This window comes from Talaromyces stipitatus, genomic scaffold (assembly GCF_000003125.1).
Source record: "Talaromyces stipitatus ATCC 10500 scf_1105507295527 genomic scaffold, whole genome shotgun sequence".
Classification (NCBI taxonomy): Eukaryota; Fungi; Ascomycota; class Eurotiomycetes; order Eurotiales; family Trichocomaceae; genus Talaromyces; species Talaromyces stipitatus.
Window position 1 is genome coordinate 1435186 of NW_002990114.1, and position 18468 is coordinate 1453653.

Consider the following 18468-nt stretch of genomic DNA (forward strand, 5'->3'; position numbering starts at 1 on the left):
ATTCTCCGCACGTAATTCAAGTGTATCCTTCCTATTTGATTCCTTAGTTTGTCTTTCTTCAGCTGTCACTAGCAGCCGGCTCTTTCTATCGACTTCCATCTTGTAAGAGAAGCACCAATAACGGACACGCAGCTGAGTCCTAGAGAGATATACAGCGTGCGAACTAACGTAGTGCTGTATGCACCTAGGACACTAGACCTATCTGATGCAGGAAACTGGCTGATGAGCTTCGTTGCTCCGCCTGATCCGATTAATGGCATGTCAACATCTGGTGCAACAGTCTCTAATCGGGCTGTCAGCGTATTTTGGAATATTGTCTGACCAACGGTGACAGAAATAGTCGCGCTAAGATTTTGAACGAGGGTGATGAGAGTGACGCCGATAGACACGTCATTTTGCTTAGGCACTGTCTGAACAACATAGCTGGGCTGTCCAAAACCAAATCCCACGCTAGACCCATACAGAATTCCGTAACCAACCCGGCTCGCTGTTGTTGTACTGGGGGTGACTGTAGTGAGTAGCCCGGCTCCAATGGCTGCTACGACGGTGCCGACAATCATCGCTGGATTGTAGTATCCAACGAGGCTCGTCATAATGCCCGCAATTACAGAGCAGACCACGTATCCGCCAATAATCGGTGCTAATATCACAGCAGAACCGAGCGTTGATCGACCCTGAATTGCTGAAACCAGATTGGCACATAGAGAATGGCGTTGTACACACCGCCTGTAATGCACATGGCATAGCTTGCTGCCAACCAGACTGACTGGTTCCTAAAGATGCTCAATGGAATAGTGAACGAGCGAGAATAAGATAGCGACAACACCAGCGACAACAAATAGCGCGATCACTCGTCCACTGTTTCAAGGATAGGTTGACCCTCCTCATTGCAAGGCCAATAGGAGGCAAACCAGAGATCTGATTAGGATGACGGTTCCAAGAATGTCAAATTGCCGGAGCTTCTCCTCGAAGCTCTTTGTCTGCGCCTGAGCATCTATTGGCGTCCTGATCAAGGAAATGCATATAACAATAGTGACTGCACCCAAGGGTAAATTGATTCCAAAGCACCAGCGCCAGGTTGTCTGTTCCGTAATTGTGCCTCCAATGAATGGGCCCACGATTGCAGCAACGCCGAATATTTCTGACCTTACACCCAAGTATCTTGCCCGGCGGTATAGTGGGATCACCTTCGTTGTAACCATGATGCTGCCGGTGAAAATCAGCAGCACCTAGGCCAGCGATGGCGCGACCGGTAATCAGGGCGGCTGAATTTGGGCTCGTTGCGCATATAAGCGAGCCGATCTCGAATAACGCAATGGTAGCCACATAGACGATTTTGATTGAGAACAGGCTGTAGAGCTTGCCGTAGAAGAGTTGGAAGAGGCTGAGCGTGAACAGGCAGATAGCAGACCACCAGCTAATGTTGCCCAAGGCATGAAATCGTCGCTGATTATTGGCGTTACTGTTGCGAGAATAGTTTGATCCTGCATCAAACCCGTCGATTGGGGAAGCTCTTAGTCACATTCAAACTCTAGCCCTAAGTATAATGTTGACATACCATGCCCGTCAGAAATACGGCCAAGCACAGCCCGATCATAATGAGAGTAATTTTGCCTGTCGCCTCGCTCTCGATAGACGAAACAGAGGCTGGTTCGTTTGAAACAGTCTCCTCGGATACACATTCAGTTGGTCGTGTTCGTTTTGCATTTTGCTCAAATTTTCGCCGTGCTAGAAGGCACGAGTTCATCGGACACCGTCCAACAAACAAGATCGGACAACAAGGAAGCAGTTGTGAGCAAGCTTCCAATTTATCAATTTCAAATTCTCAGGGGGTTTTGTGTCGGTATTGTTGAATCAATCGCCGAAGAGCTAAGCTAAATTTCAACGCGGTTGTGTGACACAAATCGAGAAACATGGATCAATGGGCAAAGAAAAATAAAGGGGGTGATATACAGTTGATAAAAGACAGTAAAGTATAACTAAATATATGGTTAAATGAGTGTCTTCATATATCCACCTCTTAATTATAATACTTCACCATCTAAATATATCAACCTTTGACTGCAAGCAACGAGATAATCAGCACTCCTGTTGTTTTGCATACTACAACTGCCAGCAAAGAGGGGTACATTGAAAGAGATTGTCTAACTGACAAGAAATGCCGCAGGATGTATCTGAGGGGATGTCCTGACTGCGTTGGACTGGCCACTTGAAGGAGGCAGATTCCTTGCCAGTAGTATGCCATAGTTCTATACTGTTTACCCAATCAATATATGACTACTTAGTATCTACCTGCTCCTCTGCCAATCCATTAAAAATCTCATCAAAACGATCCAACGTCTCCTTGGTAGCATCAAACCCATAAATCATCTTCTGCACATCCGCATCAGCCCACTTATCCGGCACTTTTGCGTTCCCCTGCTTGATCGCCGCAAATTGCTTATCTCTCTCTTCCTTGGCCGCACCATCACCCAAATGCAGCGTTCGACCCGAAGCCGCAGCCATCTCCATAAGCACATACGCACGATCTTTCCGAATCGTTTCATAGACCCTCAACGCCCTGTTGACTGTTTCGGGTTTTGTGTCTGGTAATCGTGACAGCGCCGCAGCGATGGCAGCTGCGTCTTCAATAGCTTGTGCAGCTCCCTGCGCAAGATGCGGTAATGTAGGATGACAAGCATCTCCTACCAGAGCCACAGTCTTGTGTACCCATGTCGGTAATGGGGCATGAACACGGAGTTTCCATTCACACACCTCCCCTTCCGGAACATGGTTCAACATTCGCTGAATCATGGGACAAAAATCCTCAAAGACTCCCAACATCGCCGATTTCGATCCCCGGGTTGTATACATCGCTGACGGGGCAGCTGCGAAGTTGGAGTCTGGTTGAGCCGTGGAGATATTATAGATATTCTTATTGTCGACAGGGTAAGCGATAATATGTCTCCTTTCACCAATCCAGCGAACGACGGTGTCACTATCAAGCAAGGCGAGAAGTCCGGGGTCATTCTTAATCTGATCACGACGAATCATGATTCGATACGCAGCCTGATTAGTATCCTTGATTTGCGCGTCGATGTTTAATAATTTGAGCATTTCCACGCGGATGTTACTTTTGATTCCGTCTGCAGCTAATAATATATCTGCCTCGACTTTGTAGGGTTTACCGTTACCATCGCGAGGATCAGCGATAACCACGGGATTGGGACCGAAGGATTCGATGGATTTGATACTGGTGTTGAAATGGAATGTGATAGCGGCTTCCTTCTTGCAGCCTTGATACATGGAGTTGGCGAGCGAGAAACGGTGGCCGACCATATGAGGGTATCCGTATGTTTTTTCAATATAGCCCAACTCTACATGTCCGAGTTCTTGATTTGTTGATCCTTCTATTTGGCTTGTCAATATAATTCTCTTAGGTATGTAGTAAAAAAAAAATGAAGGAATCTCACGTCTGATGCTGGTATCCTTGATACTCGTCGCTTCTTTGGCAATTGGCTCCCATACACCCAGTCGATCCAAAATTCGAGCCATATTGGGAGCGAGCTGAATACCCGCACCGACGAAGCCTAGATCAGTGGCATATTCAAAGACGTCGATCTTTCTGAAGCCGGCTTTGGCGAGGGCTAGAGCAGATGCTAGGCCGCCCATGCCTGTACGATAGTTGTTAATAGATAGAGACACTGATAGATTAGGCGGCGGGACATACCGGCACCGACAATGACTATTCTCAAACCCTTGATTGATGGATCTGCCATTTTGCCTGTCTCGAATGTCGGGGTGGAAATGATATGTCTATCAGACGACAGAGGTATCCGCAAGACACAATAGACAAGATCTCCCAATACTATTGCTGATAGCAAAAGCAAATTGACGAAGAATAGAAAATAATATACAGAAACAAGCTGGGGTTCAGGTCATATTAGAAGGCAAGCATACCTCATCCAAACAACCGGAGACCGGATAAGCATTCATCAGCCAAAAGCTTATACCTATAGTCTAACATTCACAACCCACAAACACACAGCAATAAGCTATACAGAAGAATTGTTCACAGCAATCAAAATTAAGCTTGCAACCAATTGATAAACAGTGCAGAGTGAATGTATGCCTTAGCAGAAGGGAAGTTGATAAATTCTTTTCCGGCCTGGCCCCGTTTTTGTAATGCTGTTTTTTCTCCCCGCATTGTTACATCCAGTTGGTCTCTCGGGAGAGTGAGCGAAAGGGTGAAGAAGCTATCTTGCCGGTTTTAATCCTGATGTCTGTTGGTGCTCAGTATGGGGGCATACATGGCTTCCGGTGATTGATAGTGTTTATGGTGTGAAGAGGTTAGTTGGTAGGTATCTCAGAAGGCGATACCCGGATATTCCTGCTGAGAGCCCTTCCTAGGAATGGAATTAGAACTTTCGCTGACAGGCACAGATAGATGTCAAATCGGCATTCCCGAGTTAGCTCTCATTCATGTACCTGTACATCTTCTATCCGATTTCAAGATACAAAACATTTTTCAAGTCGGGACTCAAGACCAATTTCGAGAACCAAGAGCGTAATAAGCAATCCATTGAAATACCAAAAACAGATATAAAGCGAAAAGACAGAAAATCGTAGAATACACTCAACGCCGAGAGAAAAAAAATGTCACTTGAAACCAACAAGATTCGAGAAGAAAGATGCGCGTCGTTTTTGTTGCATGCTTCTGATTTACTGAGAACGCATGTAAAGACCTGCCACGATACAGTGGTCACGCTCGAAGGGTTCTGTGAATATATTAGTAAACGCGCTGCTCGTACAGTAGAAGAATGTTTGTTAGTAGCTTACCCAATGTAAGTTCTACAGAAAGAGAAAAAAGTTAGCATATTACTCCACTTTGCATTGACCCGAGAAAAAAGATGACTCACGTTCTTTCGGCTTAATCTTCTCAACTCTGAGACGCTCAACTTCATTAGCAAAGACGACCTCCGGCTGGGCCGTGCTGTCGATACAGCTGGCTTTGATACTGATCAAAACGCCACCCTCATTCTTGAGGAACATGTGTGCATTAAGACCCACGATACGGGCCTGATCGGGTTGAGCAACGTCGGCGAAGATGACGTCGACCATGGGCACGAGAAGTCTGTATTTCATGGGGTGCTTTGAACGGTCAGCAAGACAATTCAAGCGAAAGATCAAGGTTGACTTACACGAGCGTCCTCAACAATGGGAATGACGTTTGTGCGTTTTCTGGAGATAAATTAGTGTCTGCAGACTCTCAAACAGTAGGTGTGTCCTACGTTGCCATGCCGATCAAATCACGACCGGAGCGGTGGGAGAATTCAACGGCGTAAACAGTTCCTGTTGGGCCGACCAAATCTGCGACGTGGGAAACACTGGTACCGGAAGCTACATCATGTCAGTAATCAATAGACTTATAACGCGGTTATAAACATACCAGCACCCAAGTACAGAACTTTTGATCCAGGCTTTATATAGATCTTATCCAAACCACCGAGCACACCAGCAGCAAGCTTACTCCTATAATGCAGACAAATATATCAGCACATATCCTACACACCCAACAAGAGAAGGAGACTCACCGGAAAGGGTTCCAAACACGGTATTCAGTCTTAACGGCAGGAGCATCACCCTCAGCAGGGGACTCGACAGCAATTCGCTTCTCACCATAGACCGAATCTCCAGGAGTCAAGTTCTTGGTGACGAGCAAATCTTCCTTTCCGCCACGAGCAATGAAGATACCGGCGTGACGATGGGGTTCGATAATGACTTTTTGACCTCCCTTGGCACCACCACGACCACCACCACGACCTCCTTAACCATGTATATTAGTATCTTGAGCGTTCTCATTTGGTTCTTGGTAATTGCCAACCTCTAGGAGCACCACGGCCTCCGCGCGCACCACCTCGGCCCCGGGGAGCACCGCCACCTATTCATGAAAATCGATTAGAATCGACTGATCCCTCACTCAGCTACAGACTGAAAGCATACCTCGTCCACCACCACGACCACCACCACCGCCACCACGGGCTCCAAAGCCACCGCGACCACCGCGAGGGGGGCCTCCTCGTCCACGGGGTGTGAATGCCATCTCGACGATTTGATTGAAACTTGCTGAAATTGACGATCGGGAAAAAAAGAGGCTGGCCGCGCAACGATCAGAACAGCTGACTAGCCCACAGACGTCGAATTTATGTCAAAAATATGGCTGGAATAACCAATATATCCAATCTAAAAAGAGTTGAAATAATAAGCTGCGCGCCGTGCGTTGCGGACGAGCAGTTGGATGTATTGCGATAGATGGAGAGCGACTTTGTGATGGTCGAAGCTTTTTTTTTTTCTTTCTCGAATTGCGGACCTTCACCACGCTAGACTATTGGTAGAATAGCGTGGGTTTCCGTGCCTAATTTGTGGATGCTTATCGGCACGTGATGTTATCGGTGATAGCGAGGTCACGGGATCTTATCTTGCCCTACTAGTACAAGAAGATGTCACAGCAATATTAATTCTGTCTCTTCAACTTATCAAGTCGGAATGTTGATTGTTTCATTCAGAATTTTAGGGAAATGCTATTAGGAACTCCTAGGAAGTTTCGACCACTCGCACCAATTTAAGGTTATAGTAATGTAACCTCAGTCACTCGGAATCATCGTAAACATATATAATGAATTTCGGCCACATGAATTGAAATGAAAATTTAAACATAGAAAAAATATTGCGCAGAGTATTGAATTTGGAAAGCAGCTGGTTGACCGGAACAAGTAGCAGGTGCAGCACCTCCAGCAGTTTTCACTCGGTAGACCGAAGTAATCCCATCGGTAGTGCCAGTAATACTCGTAAGATACAACCAAGGGACAGCACCGTAACCGACATTGAATTGACCAATAATAGAACCTTGAGGGGCAGTGGTTGAGTTCTTCTTACTTGTAAGTGCCACTCCAAACTGTTTGTCAGGCGTAGTATTGAGGTTAAAGGTTGGCGTAGTCGTCGTCTCAAAGTAGTGGTGACCCAATATTTCCACATTTGCAGGTGCGAGGGGAGTCTGGACACCGGGTGCTGGGAGAGAGAAGTTGAGGACAATGTCGGTGGCCAGGTCTAGCAGGTCTGGGTAGTTGGCGGCGATGCAGGAGGCATCGTAGAGGTTGGCGACAGCACCAATTTGAGAGGGAAGGGTATCTGCTGTAGCGTCGGCGCAGGTGTAGTTCTATATCAAAGTTAGTCGGGAAATCCATAAGTGAATGACAATGCCTGGCCAGGTTCATACCTGAGTACCCCGACCAATAGCGACATATTTCAATGTACCAGTGGCAGGGGGTAATGACGACGAGGGCACCGACACCTTGGACAAGTCACAATTGGTAGGTGGAGGCCCATCGGCGAATCGTCCAATGTGAGCGCTCACTCTGGAATAGAACTCTTCCAGAGTTGCGTCGAAGTTGTAGACATCATTGAAGACGTTGCTGGTAGGAGCAGCCACAGCAGCCGTGGCAAGGGAGGCAAGAACGAGTCCGTTGAAATGCATTCTGATGCACTGGCTGAAGTTGATGAAATTGAAAGTTGAGATGATTATAAGAAGTTTGGACGGGATATTGGCCGGTTAAGGTTATTTTCTTTGTTCCCTGAAGTTGGAAATATATGCCGAAGAAGGACGTTAGGGCAAAGACCAGAGCGCCAGGCTCTTAGTCGTAACAGCAGCTAAACAAAGGACGGAACAAATAAGAGAATATACAAATAAAGCTCAGAATGCAAAAACGTAGAGAAAGAAATTGATAGTGAGGAATTCGGGATGCAGAAGAACACAACAAGACAATTTTGATGACTGGAGAAGAAGAAGAATCAGAAAAGAGGAAATTCATCGACAGCAAGCGAGTATATGTACAGCCTTCTTCTGCATAACATGAGCAAAGAATAGAAACCGCTAAGATCTAGTCGGAGCATCCTGATTGGCGTACAAAAATAAACTCACGAACGATCGGGGGCTGTGATTGGCTGTGGTCTATGCGCCGCAACCTTAGTGCAGCGACCAATCATGTTATGCGGCTGGGCTATTAGTGGGTTTCAGACGAGTCTTTTCTGCGGTCTGATTGGACCAGCCTTGACCGGGATCGCGCGTAGCGAAACTGCGGACTTGTTTAGTTTCTTCAGTTTCCTTGGTTGATCGGATGGGCGGTTACAAACATACGACTTTTCTGCACGCTTACTATACATAGTACGGAGTATCTGTTCCAAATATATAATATACGGGGTACTACCTAAGTACATACGGATAGTCTATGTAGGATGTATTCTTCAGACTTCATCATATGTACGAGTCCCACTACTAGTAAGTAGTCTAATACTAGTTTGTACTCTACTGTCCTCCCACATGGCCCGACCACTGCACAATATTCTTCGTTCTCAATTAATTCTCCGACATTGGATTACGTCGTATACAGGCTCGAAACAATAAACAACAGATGAAACAAGCTGATAGTCTATACTATGTATATTGTAATATACGCCAAACGAAACTTTACGGGGTACTCCTTGTATCTGTGTCTGAGCTTGATTAGACCCGATCCTGCGTGCTTCAGCCTTCGATAAGCAGAACTTGCCGTTGATAGTACGTAGATAAGAATCGGAGATGTTGTCTCCGTCTCGTGACCCCGTCCTACATATTCTATTATCGAGTATCAACTTATCTAGCGTCGTCGTTCGTCCAGAATCGACACATACGAGCTGGCGTATTCAGTCTCGTGTACATTAAAGTACATTGAAAACCTGACGCTACACCGTTAGCGCCGGAAGATCTCAAAATCGGAGCCTCACAGCCAATCGGTAACATGTACACTGTCAAACTTGATGTGTCAATGGACTAGACCTGTTTGGGCATGTGCCATAAATAGTGTTGTCGAGCCGTGATTGGAGAGCTGTATACAGAACCAAAATAACGATGCATACTACGTATATCCCTGTATACTGGACTGCGGATTCTTCAGGTGTAGCTCTATTCTTGTACGCGTTGACCACGCAAACACGAGATATATACATGGATCCTGCCTATCGAAAATGCTATATATAAGCTGAATCCCTTCCGCGGAAGTCTATAGACTCCTCCGCATTAAATTTTGGAAGGACGTAGGTAGCCAATGGACTTGTCTAGATATTTGCTCACATGGTGTCCAGAATGCGATAGTGTGGTAGTACTTTACCATCTGGACGTTCAGATGACCGAACAATGCTTTTTGAGAACATCCGATGTTTCTTTTTAGTCGAGACCGTGGGTCCGTTCGTTCCGTTATTGATAATGATGCCTGACGTGTGAGGCATGTACCTAGGTACGGACAGACCGGATTTGGATATTCGCGGTCCATTTTGAGCAGGATAGCATCTATACATAGTGTAGGCAGGCGAGGCCAGTTGGCTATTTCGTTGTACATTCTGGCACCAGCTCGTTGCGAGTTTCCATATCGGGCCATTGCACGAGCCATTGAGATTCCTGCATATACGTAAGAATACCGCTGGATATTTTCCTCGGTGTGCACGACTCAAAATGAGCCTCTGCAAAGCTGCAATTAACATAGCCACCGAGCGGCGAGCGGCGAGTGGGATTCTCATGAGTCATGTGCCATTGTTGACGCGATTCAGTCTAGGTCAAGCCTTTGAGCACAATACAAAGAGCAAGTCCATTCAATGACTTTGTCTTTGACAAAAGACATTACTCGTTCATGTCAGCTTGACTAAGGAAAGTCAGTCAAGAAGACGGTAAGTCAGCCTTTGGCTAACGATGCATCCACGATGTCAGGTTCTGCTAACACGACAAAATCAAGCACTAAAGGTGGTCATAAAGAAGCTGCAATAGTCAGCCACAGGCGGGGTAGTACTCTGCGACATATTGCTAGTCCTTTTGTACGACGCTCCACTTACCTGCTCTTGTCATGGCGTCGACTTCAAAGCGAAGAGACAATACCATGCCCTTCCCGCACGTTTCTTGGCCATCAAGAAAGAACCATATGACGGAAGCCGTCGACGCAGTCATGCCAGATCGCTGCATAAAACCAGAGGCAAAACACCGACATCCTGACTCTTCTAGACAATTCCATTATTATGCAGGTTTCTCGGCAGTCGTACGTACGGACGTAGTACGGCGAAGAAACAGCGCCGAGTGAAATCACTGACAAAAGTGATGAGATGACAAATATCAATGAATGTGGTGGAGGCTAAACCCATCTGGGACTGGCTGTGGCCTGAGATATCAGGCACAGAACGAGATAAAAAGGTTACACTTTAGATTGGGTCTGATTGATCTGACAAAGGGCTGGCGGTCTGTTGAAGTCCAAAAGATGTATGGAGGATATCTGCTCATCCCTCCCTTGGCTGTATGACCTGCTCAATGATCATTCAGAATATTGGGTCTTATTGAAAGTGAAGATAAATCATCATCGCATCGGCATGACGTTGGAAGACCCAAAGATTCAGAACGGGTGGATCTCTCCATTCGCTCGGGGCTCTATACGATTATAGGACTAGTCTCCAACATGGAGAACTCTTTTCTCGCTTCTGCTCTCCATATGGTCTCTGGCTTAAGCCTTAAGGTAACTAGTTATGAGCGCAAGCTTCCTACGGTTGGGCTTGCGTTCACAGAAGTGCGAGAAGTGCATGGATACCTGGGACTTGTGGTGTGCGAGAGAATTATGGATACCGTGGCTCGCCATGTTGCTGGATGCGGTCATGTCCGGTGCTACCAGTGATGTTAGAGAACAAGAAGCAGAACCCTGTGGAAGCAAGCGCCCATTTGTCATGACACCCATCTGCTTGAATATAAATCTCGCCTCCTCCCATTCCCAGTTCCGGTTCAACGTCCTGTATCTTTAGTTTGGTGATATACGCTACACTTAGACCTCATCCGACCTTAAAACGAAATTCAGACATGCCGGAGAACAGAGCTCTATTCTATAACAGCGTGCCCGAAGGGCTGCCTGTCGTAGGAAAGGATCTCAACATTCAATCCGTCCCCTACCCCGAAGAAGCTCCCGAGAACGGCATCGTCGTGAAGAATCTGTACGGCAGTTTCGACCCGTACCTACGGGGTCGCATGCGCTGTAAGTTCTTTCTGCCCCAAATAAACTTCAACAGATCGGCTGACCAGTTAGCACCCGAAATCAAATCATATGTACCCGCCTTTGAACTCAACAAGCCCATCGTCAACACTCAAATCGCCCAAGTCATCAAGTCCAAGAATGCAAACTTCAAAGAAGGCGACCAAGTCGTTGGCATACTCCCGTTCCAGGAATACATTGCCCTAAACGGCGATCAGGTCGCGGGTATCAAACACCTACAGAACCCGTTGGGTCTCGACGATATTCGTTACTTCCTCGGAGCCTTGGGTATGCCCGGTCTCACGGCATATTCATCCCTGTACGAGATCGGTAAACCGAAGAAGGGAGATACAATCTTTGTCTCCGCTGCGAGCGGCGCTGTAGGACAGCTAGTGGGTCAACTTGCCAAACACGAAGGGCTCAAAGTCATTGGTAGCGTTGGCTCCGATGAGAAACTGAACTTCATCCTTAAAGATTTGGGATTCGATGCTGGATTCAATTACAAGAAAGAAAGTCCCTCGCAGGCTCTGAAGCGATTGGCACCTGAAGGGTTAGACATTTACTTTGAAAACGTCGGCGGAGACCATCTTGCGGCTGCTCTTGACGCAATGAAGGATTACGGACGTGTTATTGTCTGCGGTCTGATTGCGGGATACAACCAAAAGCCCGAGGAGATCTACCCGCTGCGGAATTATGGAAATATCCTGTGGAAGCGGTTGACTGTGCGTGGTTTCGTGGTTGGTGATAAAGGAATGGGTGACAAGTACGCCGATGAGCATCGAGAGCGTGTGTCGAAATGGATCAAGGAGGGTACTTTTAAAGCTGTGACCTGGGAGGTTGAGGGTATTGAGCAGGCTGGTGATGGGTTGTTGGCTCTTTTCCATGGTCATAATTTTGGCAAGGCTGTATTGAAGTATTAAGCAGTAAATATCAATCAAATGTATCATGCTGTTAATTATGAATGTGAATGTGAATGTCGTCGTAACTATCCAGATCGGAAAAAAAGGTCGGCTGCATGCTTAACGCGGCCGGGCTAATTCGGCTACCGTCCACCAATCACAAGCAACACAATCGGATGACCGCATTCTTTCCCGAGGAACCTGCTCACTTCATCTTCAAGTTCACCACAATAGTCTAGCACGTCCACACCACCGACGTTATATCGCTTGCTGGACGTCGCTGCCTCTTCATACTCGGATCCTTGCCACTCTTAACAAATCACCCCGAAAGCTCCCAAGAACAATGGCCGCCTTCATCCGCCCGTCCTCCGGTGCCATGCTGGGACAGATCATGAGAGTCCCAGCTAGTCAATCGATGCTTTACAACTCTGCAAAGTCGGCTCCGTTGGCTATGACCATTATTCGCCAGGCGCAATTGAACAAAACGTCGCAAGTCACACTTTTCCATAGCTCGGCTAAGAGAGAGATTCTTACGCCTTTGCCACGTGAGTTTGAAGATGCAATTTGATTTGGACTGAGAATGAAGCAAGGAAGCTAACTATTTGATATAGAGGTTATTAAGGGAACGAGTATGTTATACTTCTTTCATATGGTTATGATCCGTCGTTACGAACCAAGACAAATCGACAACGATGTTACATAATAACAACATAGCTAATATCATTAGTGAACGATGCTGCACCTGTTCCTCACACTTCTCCCAGCCATGGCAGCTACCATTGGAGCTTTGAGCGGTACGCAAAAGATAAGCAAGTCGACGAATACACAGATCTACTAACAGATAATAGTCTCATTGCTGCCGGTCTTGTCCCTCTCACCATCGCCCCGTTTGTCGGTGGCTCCCTCAACCCAGTCATGGACTCCATCCTCGCCGCTACCCTTGTCCTTCACTCTCATATCGGATTCCAGTACGTCCGCCTTCTTCTTTTTTTTTTTTTTGGAGATATATACTAACAACGCTATAGAGCTCTGATTATTGACTACTTGCCCGAAAAACGTGTCCCCAAGACCCTTGCATTGTTCAAATGGGGCCTCCGCGCTGCTACTTTGGCTGTCGCTGTGGGTTTGTACGAATTCGAGACGAATGATGTTGGTATCACTGAGGCGATTAAGAGGATTTGGACGGCATAGATGGAATCTGACTGTTACACACCTCTTTTCCTTGTCATTTGACTCAGACTATTGTACATTTTATATAAGAAGGTTCGAATACACGCCGGATTAGAGCGTTTTTACAGAGATAATCATACTTCCAGAGTATCTGATATATAGGGCTTGCAACGTACTGTAAGGATTGACAGGGATCAACCCTCAAACTCGTCCTCATCCAACCCATCCTCTTCCGGCAACAACTCATCATCATCAGCCTTCATAACCGTCTTCTGAATAAGCTGCAAGGTCGCCTTCAACGGCAATCCAATTACATTATCATAACTCCCCTCAATTTTATTCACCAATATCGACCCAAGCCCCTGCAACCCATACCCACCAGCTTTATCCGCGCCTTCTCTCGTCTTGACATACGCCACAATCAAATCATCCGTAACATCCGGATCAAATTGTACACTGGTCTCTTCCACATGCGACTCAATCGCGTACCCCGGCATCCGCGCACTGGCTAGAGGTACCATGGCCACAATAGCAGTATAAACAACATGATTCCGCCCATCCCTCAAACTCTTCAACATTGCAACATGATGCGCTTCCGACCTCGGCTTTTCGAGTATCATATCTCCGTGCGCGGAATCAACCACAATCGTATCTGCAGCTAATATTAACCCCGGTTCCCCCTTTTCCGCATTATCGACTTCCTGTCTGTATATGGTTTGAGCCTTTTTTGTGGCTGTCGCAAGGACGTAGTCGATAGGACCCATTGTTTTGGGGAAATCTTCTGGTTCGGTGCAGGGGATGATTTCGAGGTTTGGGAAACCAAGGAAGGACATTATTTGTTTGCGACGCGGGGATTGCGAGGCGAGGATTACGCGTTTGGTGCGGAGTTGATGGAGGATTGGGAGGGAGAGGGGGAATGGTGGTCGGGGTTGAGGGGGGCGTGCTGTCGTTGTAGTTGTCATGGTTGTTGTGGTGCTGGTTGCTGTGGCATCTTCGTATGTTGGAGGATCTGGTGGTATGCTACCTAGAGGGCCTTTTTCTGACATGATGATATCGAGGTTGGAGATGGCGGGGTGTTGCGGTGTATCAACTGAGGAATTGTACTGATTATGTACTTTGCTGTTTGCACTTCGCTTTGGGACGTAGAAAGATTCTGATCTTGAATTATTAGACGAATGTTCCGTTCTATCTGATGTTAGTCTGTTAGATACCGAAGTGAAATGACTCAAAACTACGAGCATGCACAAATTATGCCGTTGCACAAGATATCACGTGATAATCATGTCGATGATGAACTATGGTAAATTTACAAGGAAATCCATCTGACATTTTTGATAACTTCGTTTATTCCTGTTAACTTCATTAATAGTAATGACATTGGAGGTCGCGGCTGTATGTTGCTGATCAGACCACGGGCAGTCAACTCCAAGAATCTCAAATTCAGGTTTGCCGTATTCTCAAAACTTGTCGTCTTATTCAGCTTTGTGAAGCTCGACTAGATAGTAGTCATATCATCGGCCTTCCTTTTTCCACGTTCACTAGTTATCGAAGTAAAGACCCTCGTCGGCTGTCTGCCCGTGTCGGTGCCTTGCCATTCACTAATTTCCCATTCGAAAGTCGTGGAGGCATGCTCGCTGGCACCAATTCCCCGTCGGCTCTTCATGATACGCCCGAGTCTACTACCTTCGATCATTTCTTCGAACCAAGGAACACCAGCAAGAGTTCCTGAATGATATGAGATGCGAGAAGTAGACGACGATGAGGGTGCTGTGGGCGCCACTTCTGATGACGTTCGCGTCACAAGAGTCGTAGGAACTGTTTCAGTAATTACATGCTGTTCAAGATCCTCATCATCGGGAGGTAGTATATCCAGATCCTCCAACAATCTCAAATCATCACCAAAAAGACTGCCCAAAGCCACAGACATGAAATCAGCTTCACTCTCGGGTTCATCAGTCCAAAAGGTCAAGGGAGACCCGCAATAGCCGCAGAAATAGCGCTTCGTATGCGGTGCATAATGGGGTGTGAATGTACGCCGAATCGTAGCATGTGTCTCATCTGGAAAGAAAGAATGTGTTTGAGACCGAAACCATGTGAGCGGAACTCGTAGCCATGCTGTCAGGGGAACTCCTTGAGCATGTCCTGTAGCAATTGAGTCAGAATTGTTAGGCCATATAGTTCAAAGATGGAAGATGGAAGTGAGCTTACGGTGATCTTGATGACCCGAAAAGATTACCTCGGCTTCATTGGTAGCGTCGTTGGGGATGGATATGGCGTAGCTATTCCGGCCGCAGGAGCAGCCTCCTCGCAGCAATGGTTGGTGCGTTTCCATAGACTAGAGCGTGTCTCAAATTTGATGGTTTGTCAAGTGAGCTGGTATTCGGGGCTTTTCGTGAGGGAACGTTCTTGCACGTGTTAATGAGGTCAAATCAGAATTGACCTCGTTAGGATTTACGTCGATTACCGGACAGGATTTCCTTTCGATGGTATCAGATGGAATTCATGAGATATAGCTGGAGTGAGTGAGAAATACCCAGACAGCCCCATGGCTTGGGATAAAAAGATAATTAAGAAGGAAACGATAAGAACAAGCGGGCGGATTCTGGAAGCTCGACTGATGACGTCGTGACATGCGATACGTTATGTTAGTTGCAAATGGGGACATTACATAAGCCGGTGCCTTGTTTCTCAGGCAGCAATTACACCTTCCTTGACTGCATGCAGGTTGTCTGTCTCACGCAGTACGTTCACTCATTGCCGACTCCTTTAAACCGAGAATACCGTATGCTTGTCTGCTTAGCCTCTGAGAATACTTCTGGCCTTGTCACAGTCTACTCCAGACTCTCCGCATTTCGGATCTGCACTTAGTCAGTTTAGTCGGGATTCGGGTTGAGCCGCTCGCTGTATAGCCGAGAACTAAACCTTAAGTCTCCCCTTGCAACGACTTACTGGTGTCACTATCGCGTGCGCTTCACCATTTTTCGCAACAGCTACTTCTACCAACAACGAGACTCGCACAGGTTACAATCATTTGGAATTATTTGCTGCAAGCAACCAAACTCCACTGCACTATGTCTTCCGACACCAGCGCTCACAACAACGACCACAGTCGCGACTCGGTCAGCTCAAACAACGAGACCCCCGGCGTGGGCGCAGATGGGAACCAGGATAAGCCGCGCTTGACAGAGCAAGAAAAGAAGAACAATCACATCGCCTCCGAACAGAAACGTCGCGCCGCGATCCGAGAAGGGTTTGACCGTCTCACCGAGTTGGTGCCTGGCTTGGAAGGGCAGGGTCGTAGCGAAAGTGTAGTCTTGAAGAAGACGGTTGATTTTCTCCGGCTGAAGTTGCAGGAGAGGCGTGAGCTTATTGCGGAGATTGAGAGGAGTGGTGGGCAGGTCGATGAGTCATTTCGCACGCGTTGATTGTACAGATGTCTGTGACCCGACCTGCGCATCGGCTGGGGCTAATAGAGACTTGGACAACTCAAGCCACATTTTCCGTCCGGCATACTGTTGGTGACTGGACGTGTCATCGACAGTCGAGTGGTTGAAAACCCAGAGTGATCGGAAGTCGGCAGAATCCGTCTCGGGCATGAACCATATCAATGGGCTTGCCATATATGTTGATGTGCCACAGGCCCAATGATCCTTCCTGGGCATTCCATCCACGCTTGCTCGACTCAGACATATGGATTTCTCCAATCTCCTTACATCCCAATAGCCAAAACACATGAAGCCCAGCTGCTTCAGCTAGAGATAGTCTGGGCAACAAATTGTAAAAAAAATATGGAAGCCAGAGACCACGGAACCTCACGGAATCTGTGACAGAACATTTGCCCACAAAGAATCAATGGCTCAGCAGATATGGACAAAGTTATGAAACATCGTAGCGATGTCATAGTCTGTGCTAGGGCACAAGCCCTTTGTCGTTTTGTTTCCTTTACAATACGATTCTTTTCAATACGACACTTTGAGTCTCAAAAGGTCTTTAGCTTGCAAACAGAATCATAGAAACTTTTCACACTCTCTCACTCTCTCTCCTGACCTGTCCGGCAGGATTGTCTTCCTTCAAAGCAACCATTTTTATCTTAAATTTAATCCCTCAACCTGCCTGAGCCAGCATGTCTTTGTCTCCATCTCAAGCATGTCTTCCTGAGGAGCTCAATAACAGCCCTTTTCGTACAAAGGTACGTGTTATGATCAGAGACTCGAAGTGCCCTTGTCAATATTAGCCAACGACTTGGTATACTCCTAGGCTTCTGATTACTGACAGCTCTATCATATACAGGAATCCGCTCTAGAACTATTTACCCAGGAAGATTTTCTAACAGAAAACCTTGCTGTCATCATGTCCCAAATCGGACGATCTGGACACTCACAAGGTGGTGAAGGCAGTGGAGCAGCCGCTTCACCCCAGCCTGCGGACTCTCCTTCTCCTAATCCACGCATTCAGTCCAAATACCAGAAGCGTAACTGGTTTAAGCGTCGTAATGGCCAAGGAAAACAAGCTCAGGACGATCAACAGGTTGCAGATGGCGGCTACTTGCGTCAAGGTCAGGAGCGGGATCAGCACCTGTATCAGTATCAGCAGCAGTATCCGCGTCAGACTCACCCAGCTATGAACCCTCTTGACTCCTCAGACCCGTTCGTTGTTCACCCTTCAGCTGGATATCCTGCACCTACAGGACAGTTTTCTGTTGTCCGTGCCATGGAGGCGTACCGTACTCGCCGTGGCCGTAATGACTATCCAATTCTGCCTGCAACCCCAATATTGCCGACCTTGACTCCTCCCGACCTTCTCGTGAGCACTCCTGAAGGATCCACTGCCCCCCCAGGTCCTTTGGACGACGATCCGCAGAATCGCTTCTGGCATGACATGGAGGTCAGTACTTAGTATCGTTGTCTACTCAAGAAGATGGGCTGCTAATGTTGGGCTGTGATTCATGATAGATGGCGCTTCCCGCTTACGAGCCTCCCACCATGTGGTATCCAGACGATATGGACCCATGTCAGTATCTGCAGGTCCTTGACCCTCGCTATGCTCAGGAGTCAACCCTCCGCCCCTGGGCTACTGAGTTCGTTCCTGGTCGCGCCTATCACGATTTCATTTTGAAGTGATCAGGAATGTGGTTTTTTTTTCCGAGATGGATAATTCCTCGATTCTTGCTTGGCTATGTTGACTAGGGTCATATTATGGTTTTTTCTTTCTTTTTCCTTTTTTTCCTCTTGATCATCATGTATGATCTCGTTGAATTGGAAGCAAGAGTCTAGTAATGATACTATGGTAGATTTTGATGCAAGTCTAATACAAGTGGTATCGCGAAAGAA

General features: G+C 47.0%; 10 protein-coding genes across 10 annotated transcripts, besides 1 other annotated feature; 4 read left to right on the forward strand and 6 right to left on the reverse strand.

The window, feature by feature from the left end:
• Positions 1-68: 68 nt before the first annotated feature.
• TSTA_085720 (efflux pump antibiotic resistance protein, putative) lies at positions 69-1747 on the reverse strand (the record flags this gene model as incomplete). Its single annotated transcript, XM_002478259.1, has 4 exons — positions 69-773; positions 912-1141; positions 1188-1446; positions 1559-1747. 4 exons carry the CDS (start codon positions 1745-1747, stop codon positions 69-71), a joined length of 1383 nt encoding a protein of 460 aa, XP_002478304.1.
• Positions 1748-2277: 530 nt separating this feature from the next.
• On the reverse strand, positions 2278-3758 carry TSTA_085730 (monooxygenase, putative; the record flags this gene model as incomplete). Its single annotated transcript, XM_002478260.1, has 3 exons — positions 2278-3389; positions 3453-3653; positions 3710-3758. The coding sequence occupies 3 exons, from the start codon at positions 3756-3758 to the stop codon at positions 2278-2280; spliced, it is 1362 nt and encodes a 453-aa protein (XP_002478305.1).
• A 943-nt stretch (positions 3759-4701) lies between these two features.
• TSTA_085740 (rRNA methyltransferase NOP1) lies at positions 4702-6082 on the reverse strand (the record flags this gene model as incomplete). Its single annotated transcript, XM_002478261.1, has 9 exons — positions 4702-4757; positions 4819-4830; positions 4899-5130; positions 5181-5220; positions 5271-5379; positions 5429-5511; positions 5574-5805; positions 5864-5920; positions 5983-6082. 9 exons carry the CDS (start codon positions 6080-6082, stop codon positions 4702-4704), a joined length of 921 nt encoding a protein of 306 aa, XP_002478306.1.
• Positions 5988-6018: a microsatellite.
• A 606-nt stretch (positions 6083-6688) lies between the features above and the next one.
• On the reverse strand, positions 6689-7513 carry TSTA_085750 (uncharacterized protein; the record flags this gene model as incomplete). Its single annotated transcript, XM_002478262.1, has 2 exons — positions 6689-7195; positions 7256-7513. The coding sequence occupies 2 exons, from the start codon at positions 7511-7513 to the stop codon at positions 6689-6691; spliced, it is 765 nt and encodes a 254-aa protein (XP_002478307.1).
• Positions 7514-10900: 3387 nt separating this feature from the next.
• TSTA_085760 (oxidoreductase, zinc-binding dehydrogenase family, putative) lies at positions 10901-11989 on the forward strand (the record flags this gene model as incomplete). The annotated part of the gene is made up of 2 exons (XM_002478263.1): positions 10901-11072; positions 11124-11989. 2 exons carry the CDS (start codon positions 10901-10903, stop codon positions 11987-11989), a joined length of 1038 nt encoding a protein of 345 aa, XP_002478308.1.
• Positions 11990-12311: 322 nt separating this feature from the next.
• TSTA_085770 (succinate dehydrogenase subunit CybS, putative) lies at positions 12312-13159 on the forward strand (the record flags this gene model as incomplete). The annotated part of the gene is made up of 5 exons (XM_002478264.1): positions 12312-12513; positions 12580-12597; positions 12696-12762; positions 12817-12936; positions 12994-13159. The coding sequence occupies 5 exons, from the start codon at positions 12312-12314 to the stop codon at positions 13157-13159; spliced, it is 573 nt and encodes a 190-aa protein (XP_002478309.1).
• A 173-nt stretch (positions 13160-13332) lies between these two features.
• Positions 13333-14467, reverse strand: TSTA_085780 (acetylserotonin methytransferase-like protein (ASMTL), putative; the record flags this gene model as incomplete). The annotated part of the gene is made up of 2 exons (XM_002478265.1): positions 13333-14228; positions 14449-14467. The coding sequence occupies 2 exons, from the start codon at positions 14465-14467 to the stop codon at positions 13333-13335; spliced, it is 915 nt and encodes a 304-aa protein (XP_002478310.1).
• A 166-nt stretch (positions 14468-14633) lies between these two features.
• Positions 14634-15470, reverse strand: TSTA_085790 (uncharacterized protein; the record flags this gene model as incomplete). The annotated part of the gene is made up of 2 exons (XM_002478266.1): positions 14634-15280; positions 15347-15470. The coding sequence occupies 2 exons, from the start codon at positions 15468-15470 to the stop codon at positions 14634-14636; spliced, it is 771 nt and encodes a 256-aa protein (XP_002478311.1).
• Positions 15471-16209: 739 nt separating this feature from the next.
• Positions 16210-16563, forward strand: TSTA_085800 (uncharacterized protein; the record flags this gene model as incomplete). Its single annotated transcript, XM_002478267.1, has 2 exons — positions 16210-16464; positions 16486-16563. 2 exons carry the CDS (start codon positions 16210-16212, stop codon positions 16561-16563), a joined length of 333 nt encoding a protein of 110 aa, XP_002478312.1.
• A 698-nt stretch (positions 16564-17261) lies between these two features.
• Positions 17262-18258, forward strand: TSTA_085810 (uncharacterized protein; the record flags this gene model as incomplete). Its single annotated transcript, XM_002478268.1, has 3 exons — positions 17262-17327; positions 17429-18022; positions 18091-18258. 3 exons carry the CDS (start codon positions 17262-17264, stop codon positions 18256-18258), a joined length of 828 nt encoding a protein of 275 aa, XP_002478313.1.
• Between the last annotated feature and the right edge of the window lie 210 nt (positions 18259-18468).